The following is a 10052-nucleotide window of genomic DNA, read 5'->3' as shown; positions in this document are numbered from 1 at the left end:
TGTGCTCGCTGTTTCAGGGATGGACTGGGTGACTAGAGATATCATGAGTAAAATACATTTATCCCTGCGGGATGGGTTAAATTAACCATAGGAAACCTACAAAACATTATATTCATAATGGATGAGCCAAATATACTGAGGCGGCGTGGTCTCCAGGTAAGAGTGCATGAGTGATACAGACAGTAGGAACGTTAGACTATTATTTTTATTTGAATGATGATATAGGCTGGCTGTATCTCTATTAACAACATAAATCCAGTGGTTTATCAGTATGTTTTATTATATTTTTGTAAAGTGAGCGATGCATCTTAGTTGCAACCACTTATTCATTTCACACGTTAGCATTCGTTTGTTTGTAACGTAAGTTATACCTACATTGAACAGCGTGTTTGAAATGGGTTAATTTGACGTGGCGAGTGTTGGAAATAAACGGTTTTTGGATAACATACTTGGTAAATATGCAACATGAATCTATGTATTAATAATCGCGACATTGACAAAAAAAAACAGCTGTTGATTGTTTGCACGTTTCGGTTTTTACAAAACCAGTGAAGTCGACACGTTTCATCAGCAGTTGCCATGGTGATTACTGGATTTGTTATGCTTCGATCTGTTTATGATGGAAAGACCTGCCTTTGCGCCCTTGTGCACGACCCTCCCAATGAAATAATGTGCATAATAATCTGTTTAAATGTTTTTTTTTTAAAGGTTGTGCTATATTTCCCTGAAAACCTGAACGACAGTATAAATGAGACCGGGGAGTGAACGAAAATATATTTTGTTTCAAAGTCTGTAACAGTTTTTTTTTATCTATGCGTCCAAAACTATATAGCCCAATGTCCCCATGTTTGAGAGCAACAAATTACATAATTTAGAATTAGAAATCTTCAATTTACCCCTAAACACAAAATGGTAAACATATGAAATATTTTAATTATATTTGGTCAATGACGTATAAGGATTTTCAACAGGCCAATTTTAAAATACAAAAAATAATAATACCTGTTGCAATTGTTCAAACATTAAGGATGTTGTGTACACATAAATTCATATAGACATTTTAATTTAAGTGATTTTAGTGTTTCTTCATCTAGATGAATCTCATTTTTTGTTCTATAATTTTATAGTTGCCGCCTTAAATCTAGTTAACAGACTTATTTTTCCTGTAAAACACATAAAACTGATAACAATTTTTTAAAATACCATTCACTTAAGCATATTTTATTAGTGATTCATATTTCAGCTCAAGATATTTTATTTTAAATTTAATACAGTGATTGCTTTTATTGGTCGCACACCACATGATGAGTGGTCGCTCCAAATGACAACGAAGACCTTATATTAAACATCTATTTAAAGAGATCAATGAACGATACATTTTATAAAAAAAAAAATGAAACTAAATTTTATACAAATTTCACAGAATTTTCCTGAACAAAAATTTAATAATTTTTTTAAAATAAAAATCACATCGTAAACATAAGTGTACCATTTCATTTAACTTGACTTAGAATTTCTTTCTAACAAATAATAATGTTATAGAGATAAATACAAGTATTGTATACAGGGGCATGTTCAAGATCACAACGGTGCGCAACGTTTTGCTACGGTTTCCGGGTTGAACGTCATGTTTCCTGGAAACGGCGTGCACCGGTGTGCAACGGGGTTTGAGATGCGTTTTCTCTTGTTTGGTGGGCGTGTCACAACTGCAGTCCAATCAGCAGCAACATGTATATAAAGCACACGGTATTAAAGAGAACTCGCACAATGGAAGTAATTTACAAATGTGTTCGATACGCAACAACTAAGGATATCAGAAGACATGTTTGTCGTAAGTATTGTTGTAAAAATATAGGATATCAACATAATGATGTAGTTGTTTATATTTTTAGCTTCATTGCAAGTATGTGACATTTGGTATAGAAATAAACAATGCATGTAAAGTGCTTTTCCTAAAAATGAGAAAGAAAATACAGGGTATTAATAAAACATTATGAACAACAAGAATGTGAGGCTAAATAGATGTGTTTTAGTCTTTATTAGGTAAGATGTGTGCTTCCATTTCAGTTTCCACAAATCCCTTCACTCGATTGGGATGTTCTCTTGTGTTCTGGGCGGCAAGTGCAGTAACTGTAACATCGGGCATATTTTGTAGTATTAAACATATTTATACCGACTTCATCAGGCTCCGAAAATTCTTCACAAAGAACACAAAAAGCCTTCTCAGTTGCCGTAGTTGCAACTCTTGCGTCATCACAACAGTGCGTTCAACGCATCACCGTTTCTGTTTAAAAAACGTTCTGCAACGTTTTGTCGGCAGCCCAGGTAACATTTGGGGTCAATAGTAAAAAAAAAAAAAAAAAATTATACTTTTATTAATCAAGGACACATTAAATTGATTAAAAAAAAAGTGATGGTAAAGATATTTAGGCTATAATGCTACAAAAGATTCTATTTTAAATAAATGCTGTTCTTTTTAACTTTCTATTCATCAAATAATCCTGACATATAAAATGTACCACAGTTTCCACAATCTCCAGTAGTAACAAAAATAGTATAACTAAAATCCTCAATCCGAAAATTGAGCGTTAGATCTAGAGCATAGATCAGCATCGATAATAATCAAGTTTCTTGAGCAGCAAATCATTATATTAGAATGATTTCTGAAGGATCATGTGACACTAAAGACTGGAGTAATGATGCTGAAAATTCAGCTTTGATCACAGAAAGAAATTATTTGACTATATATTCACACAGAAAACAGCTATTTTAAACTGTAATAATATTTCACTTTTCTACTAGCAAGTTATTCCGCTCTTGCTGCAGGGTCAGAATTTTTACTTCTCTTGGCGGTGGCATTTGGTAAAATAGCTTAAAATTGTTTAAAATAAATAAATAGGCAATAATAAATACATTACTAATAAATGCATAATTACTAAACTAAAATTAAATGCTCTTTTTTTGTGGCATTTTTCTCATATTGTACAAAGAGTAAACATAAACCACCTAAAATATATATTTTTTTAAATATCCCAAAATTGCATAAAAATCTAATCCAAATGATACTAAATTAAAGTACTTTTTGTATATAAACCATCAATTGAATATAAAAGCACAAAACCTGCCAATCTAGGACATATCATGGAAAACACTCTGCAGTGGTCACACCACATGATATTTGGTCGCACCACATGATATTTTCAAATTCAGTAAAAATTTACAGGCACAGAATTGGCCACCTAAACAAAACAAGCTAGCTTCCCACAAAAGGTCACTATAAAATGTATAATAAAAATATATATTTGTAGAAATAACTTTAATATTAATTTTTTAAGGTCATACCACATGACATCCAACTTTGGTAACTAATTACTACCATTACTAAGGTTTATTTATTTTTCCAATTTGAGAGAATTACAAGCCTGCTTGTGGCTTCCATGGGTCCTTGGTAAATTGGTATATGATGTAAGTTCCTGTGTTTGAATAGTTTTCAGCATAAAAGTCCCAAAATGGTAGTTCCTTGATGGTCGCACCACATGATATTTCATATAATGGACATCGTCGGACAAAGTTTGTTTGTATATTATGATGGAAATATAACTACAAATGCTTTGAATTTTTTTTACAGAATTACAAGACACTTTGGAAATCATACCATAGAGAGCAGAAAATATTTTTTTATAAATATAATTTCAAAGACGTTTTCTAAACAGAAGTTTGGGCCGGACGGTCCATATCACTACATGATATTTTGACACTTTAAATAACAAAAAAAGTTACAAATAACTAGAGGTTTTTGAAAAGTTAAAGTGAGTACATACATGGGAGAGGTACTACGAATATACAGTATCTTTTTATGCATTTAAACCTGTTTTTACCTGAAAAAATCCAATCGGACAGAAAATGTAGGCGTCACATCATTGACCCATATATATGAATGCAAATAACATTTGAAGCCAGACATGAAAGTTTTTTTTTTTAACCTCATTATTGTTTTTTGTCCTGTTAATCCTTTATATTTCTAACTTCTTGACCTCAGGTGGATGGTGGTCATGTACTGTATGATTGTGGTTTTTCTGTAGTTCATTTTTAAATGGTTAATTAAAGTGACAGTGTTTCAACTCACCCCAGTTACAGCACCGCCTGCAGTAAGTTTTAAGTGAAAGGCCTGTCTGATGTTCTGTCACATGTCAGGTCTAACCTGTTACTCAGAAGTAAACCTGAATTTCTGTCTCTCCCTGTTGTATCATTCACAAATGCATGCACATAGATGTGCAAAACAGAACATAGTGACACTAAGGTTATGAGTTTTGACAGATGACGCAGCAATGGAATTATGTTAGAGTTTTATTTTCGAAGAAAACACCTAACATTGTAATACAAGTAATTCTTCTACGGGGCTGTTCAATGCTTGAATCTGATTTGTTTAAGAACGTACTAAGGTGTGCTATTATTTTCAGGGAAACGCATGGCTAAAATAGTTCCAGGCAGGTTTTGACCGCATCAGTTCCATATCACTTCGTCAAATGATTTCAGTTACTGGTATTTCAAAGATCCTTACAGCCTACACCAGCGAAAGAACCAGAACCCACAACGACACTGACCAAACAAATAAATATAGTAAACAATAGGATAAAAACGAAAAATTATTTCCATGTTTTTGCAACATAATTACGTTCTATTAAGTATTTATTATGGAAAAGCACGTACTCTCTTTCTCCCACTCAAACGCACTCACATACAGTACGGACACACTCGCACAGAAACCTGTTGTCAGCGCTGCTCTGACGGTTTTATCAGTAAAATAGTTAAGCAGATAGCAATTATTAGCGATGTAATAACGGCACGGCACTGTTCTTTGAGCAGATAAACTTACAGCTTTTGACAAACACTGTTGAGAGACACACAGATTCAGGTAATTCATACACGGCACACTTGCTTAATCTCTATCTCTCTCTGTCTCTGTCTCTGTCTCTCTCTCTCTCTAATAACTGCATTAGTCTGCTATCAGTGGCTCAAGCCTCCTGTAGGCTACTAGCTCTAAAATTACGTTTTGTAATTAGCAACGGAGGCTTGGGAATGGGATGAGATGAAAAATAATGCACACCCGAGGTGTAACGGCAACTCTTCTCCACTTGGCCACATTATTTGTTATGTGCATTATTTTTCTAATAAATAAACGGCCTGGAGTCAATTATTCCTTACATATATTTGTTGACTGTGGGACAGGATGAATTTTTATTATGAAGCCCAACTTGAATTAAGTGCACTTCTGAGCTTTACTTTGGCAGAGACCATGAGTACTGTGAAATATATAAAGATATATTGTTTCTTTTTTAAGAAAGAGTAGCTTATTTCTTAGTTCATAAAAAGCGTATACATCCTTGAGGAAAGGCACAAAACTATTGGAGAATAAACAAGACAACCTTTGTTATTGGTCATTTACAAGACACTCATTCAAAGCGACAAAGTACACTGCATTGACAGTCCCCTTGGACACGACAGCCCATAAAACAATAAATGAGCTGACAGAGGGGTGACAAATTTATATCCAAGAGAGCAGAAGAGTATATAGTTGTCCATAAGGCTGAGCTTTGGAACTCAATAATGTATTTATTAATGTATAGTCATTCCACCATCACAAATGATTTTATGGAAAAGTTTTTTGCATTATTTGTAATTGAGCTGAAGAAGAAAGCAAGGGACTGGCTCCACGTAAGCACTTGAGCTTTTTAGGAGAAACTTTTGTACCATGTAAACGGAACTTTTTTATGAGTTTTAGGATTATACACTCCAACCTTGCAACTAATTAAGTATTCATTTGGCTTCATACATCCTGATTATCTTCAGATGTCCATCCAAATATTCAGTGGCATTGAGCCTACTGACAGTGATTCTCCAGCCAAAAAGGGACAATGAGACATTGAGTAGCTTCAGTTTTCAGATTTTGCCTGGAACTCGGCTATTACCAAGGAATTTTGTGAGGTCATAGCATCTTTTTATTACAATAATTATGATTTAAGACCTTGAAGTTTTATAAGCATTAAATCAAGAGTCAGTGACAATACTAAAAACACGGACAGCTTTCAACAAATCCAGAAATGCAAAAACATTTGCTCTTTTTTTTTTTTATACATTTTTTATTATTATTAACTGTGTAACATTTAGCCTATTTGGGCTGCCGTTTTTAAGGCTGTTAAACTCTGTAAACGTGAATGCATTCCTATAAGACAAATCTTGAATCTCCCTCAGTGCTGAGCTCTAGTGGACTGGAGAATTTGTTTCTGGTTTAAAAGTTGTGCTAAGAATTAAAAAAGGCAATGTCACAAAGATCTGGTTTACAGAGTTTAGTGTTTAAAATACATTATATGACTATTGTTGTGTATGATCATAATTGATTATTTTGAAATCCAAGACTTTTCTTACTCATGCTTTGTATTTTCGTTAAATCCAATACATTAAAACATATTTGGTTGGTACTTTGCTAAAAAAAAGAAAAAAGGTGGGCAGGCCATTGGTGTCTGCAACAGTGTATATATGTTGTACATGACCTATAGGCTATAACACAATATTTATTTATTTCCAGAAGGAACTAAGCCTTCCACGCAGAGGAAATATGTGAGTATAGTGAATATATCAGTCTTCTTCTTACTCTAATATAAAATGTTGTCACTGTCATAGCTTTCAGTAACGTGTTTTTTGACAGTTCTAGTAGCCTAATATAAAACAAAATCCAAAAAGTCTGCATTGAAAATGAAAATAAAATAAGTTTTTCAGCCCCATGGAGAAAAGACAGATATCAAACCTGTAACATTTTTAGTATCTATATTGTATTTTACAAAAACAAAATGTTTAGTCAAAATATATAAGGGCAGTGAGGTCAAATCATGTGGTTTTAAGCATTATTATTAATTTGTCAGAAACAAACGGAAATTAGTTAATTAGTTATCTGTCTGCAACATCTTAAAGATGCACTCAATATTTTTTTGATTTCCTATGTATTAAGATAGCCTACCGGTATTTATTAAATGTGTATTAACATTCATAGAGTTAAGAAGAAATTACATCATTGGCATGAATGAATTTACAACCTCGTGACGCTCATATGAATATTAGTCTTAAAGCCATGTCAGAGGACGGAGTTTATGAAAGTTTGGGAGTGTTTTCATTACTATCCTTAACATTAGTAGCCTACACGCGCCATTACCAGTAAGTTATGTGTGGACACTCTATGCATGTAAAGTGAAAGAAGGCGGGTTCCGTTGCCCGGCGCGGTGACGTTCAAACCCCACCATGACCCTTTCTTTCAGTCAGAGTCAGACTATGACAACTTCCTCCACTCCGCACACCCGCATTTCTTTTATTGTTTCCCTAAACTTGCAATCGCTACAGTTGTGTTGCTGTACCTTTAAACCAGCGAGCAGCATCTGTTTCGCAGTGACAGGGCTTGAGTATAACCAGACGATGGCATTTTCCAAACCCATGTGGCATTGTGTCACTTGTGAGAAAATAACGCGATGATGGTATCGTCGCTGCTGTTCCTAAGGCGCTTTCTGTGACTGTCTACTCCCCCGCATTGCATGCAATGGATTCTGTGTCGACATGAAGTTCGTCTGGGAATGATATTAGACCTCAATGCGTTTACTCGTCGCAATGCTGTGGTGCGGTGCGGTGTACCATCGATGAGGATTTGATAACTGTGGGCAGAACGAAGACGAATACACCGACATCATGTCTGATCGGAATTACTGGACTGTGTGTCCGAGTTATAAAAGTCAGTTCGTTTCAGGAGGCTTAGTCAAACGACCCAAAAGGTAACGACGAATTTAAGCATATTACTGTAACGTTATATTTCCATTGATGTATATTTCCATTACTAATCGACAAGGTTGGTCCGCAAAACTTGGTCTAACTTGAAAAAATTCCACAAGCGCTACTGCGAGCAATGTGCTTGATAAAGTAGATCGAGAAACAACTACTATAATGAAAAAATATGTCTTAACACTCTCGATCTTGTTGTGGACAGCATACACTGTTTTTCCACCCAGTCCGTTTTTGTTTCCGATAGTAAACGTGGCCCATGTACGGCTGAGCGTCTGCTGCTCATTGTCCTGTTGGCGGTGGATGGTCATATTCTGTTTTCTAGTCTTCACATAATGTTTATAACGTTACAGTTAAACCGTCTGTATGTTGGGTCTGTGATGACTGTGTCATTGTTATGTCGGTTTGACGCCTTTGTCAACAAAGTTAGTGTACGCAATAACTAGGCTAACGTTAGTCTGTCGTCAAAAGTTATACTAGAGTTGAGGTTAATTAAGGCGGTTTTTAATGTTTATTTTTAATTCTTATTATAAGTCTTACGCATTATATTAAACGTTTTGTGAGGAAAAAGTGTAAGAAGCATGTTAAAAATGTGTATGTTGAACTGCAACATTTTAGGTGCAAATTTTTACTAATTAAAAAGTTTTACACATTAAAAAATAAACAGTGCTTTAAAAATGTCTCATTAAACTGATATATGCTCATATGAGATGAATACTCCTGTCATTTCAGTCTTGGAGATAAGTGTTTTATTATGTTTATTTCTACATAGAGAGGGTCGCCCTCTCATGGGTGCTGCCATTTTGATGTCACATGACCAGTCTTGTTGTTCATTTGAGTGGGCACTAGAGAGATGCACCGATGTATCGGCTGCTGATATTTATCGGCCTATTTTTGATCAACTTAAAACCATCTTCATTTCAACTATAGCACGGAAAAGGCAGATAGATGGTTTTGATTAATTAACTGCACGAAGGCATTGAGTTGAATGTCTGTGGCATAATTCAACGTTTTTCTCTGGGTAAAATAATTAAATATTTGCCAAAACAAAATGAAATCTATACAAAATATAGCAGGGCTCAACAATACGGCCCAGTGCCAGCGTGAATGATGCTCGGGACAATTAGTGGAACTGTCACTAGCTATGTTTCCATCACCCTGTTTTTAACACGCATTTTGAAGTATTGCATCAGAAACGAGTGATGGAAACGGCAAAAAAAAACTAAATCCCTTAATTCGCAAAAAAGTTTTTACGATCGCTTGAGGTGGTTTTTGACTTGTGAGAAAAAGAGTTCATGCGAATAATGGGAGATTGAAACGCATTTCCCGAATAATTTCTGATGGTGTAACCGTACACAAAGCTGACGGTTCGGTATGTACCTCGGTTTTGACGTCACGGTTCGGTACACAAGGGAGGGAGAAAACTAAACACAAAATTGCTTTTTTCTTATTAACCATTAAAACAGTGATTGAGTGTTTACACAAGATATACGTTTCAGTAAGTTACTGAATCTTTCAAAATGCATTCAGATGTTCATTCATATTTATTAGGATGAGATGATCGCGTTCACTCGTGCTGCTACTTACACTGAGGCGCCTATTGTGATCTGTCATGCCACGTTAAATAGTGTCAAAACCTGGGAGCAAGATTTTGAAAGGGGGGCTTTCAGGTGTTCATGGTGTTCACGAGTTTACACCAAAGATTCGACATGTTATTACTTGCAAAATAATTGCCTACAACATTCTAAAATCTGCCAGTTTAATGCGACATGTAAGCTAGGCTATGTATTGTTTCTTTTGCAACGACTCTATTATTTTTCCAGTCATAGACCAGCGCTCAAGCACTGACTAGAATCAGCATTCATGTGCTCAAAAATGTGTTTCGTGCTGACAACAATCCAGTGCTGACTAGAATCACGCAGCGGAGGAATGGAAAGTTGACAAGCCATTTAAAAAGTATTGACTTAAGAACCACTTATATATTTTCAAATATTTTCAATAAATCATGTTCCCATTCACTCCAGCGATGAATTTTAAAATGAATTAAACTAAATTCTATTTATAAGGTTAAACTTTTACATTTTTAGGCATTAACTAATGCCAATGCCTAATGCCACAATGTTTTCTTTGTTCACCAAGTAATTTACTGGTCAGGCATTATTGTTAACTCTTAAGACTGTAAGGAGAAAATGACAATTTGATGGATAATTTAAATATAATCTGTAATCACA

General features: G+C 34.8%; 1 protein-coding gene across 3 annotated transcripts in view; it reads left to right on the top strand.

Moving 5' to 3' along the window:
- Positions 1 to 10052, top strand: part of mast3a (microtubule associated serine/threonine kinase 3a) — a 34971-nt gene continuing 24919 nt past the window's right edge. The window contains exons 1-2 of one of the 3 annotated variants that reach the window (XM_056235407.1): positions 1 to 156; positions 6587 to 6618. In XM_056235407.1, the coding sequence (XP_056091382.1) occupies positions 118 to 156; positions 6587 to 6618 (71 nt within the window). In that variant the 5' untranslated portion in view covers positions 1 to 117. Of the gene's footprint in view, positions 157 to 6586; positions 6619 to 7312; positions 7815 to 10052 lie in introns of those variants that run through there. The other 2 variants (XM_056235406.1, XM_056235405.1) reach the window with 2 other exon arrangements.

Source organism: Rhinichthys klamathensis, unplaced genomic scaffold, assembly GCF_029890125.1.
Source record: "Rhinichthys klamathensis goyatoka isolate OS25496 unplaced genomic scaffold, OSU_Roscu_1.1 h1tg000422l_1, whole genome shotgun sequence".
NCBI lineage: Eukaryota > Metazoa > Chordata > Actinopteri > Cypriniformes > Leuciscidae > Rhinichthys > Rhinichthys klamathensis.
This window is presented reverse-complemented; position numbering and strand designations above follow the sequence as displayed.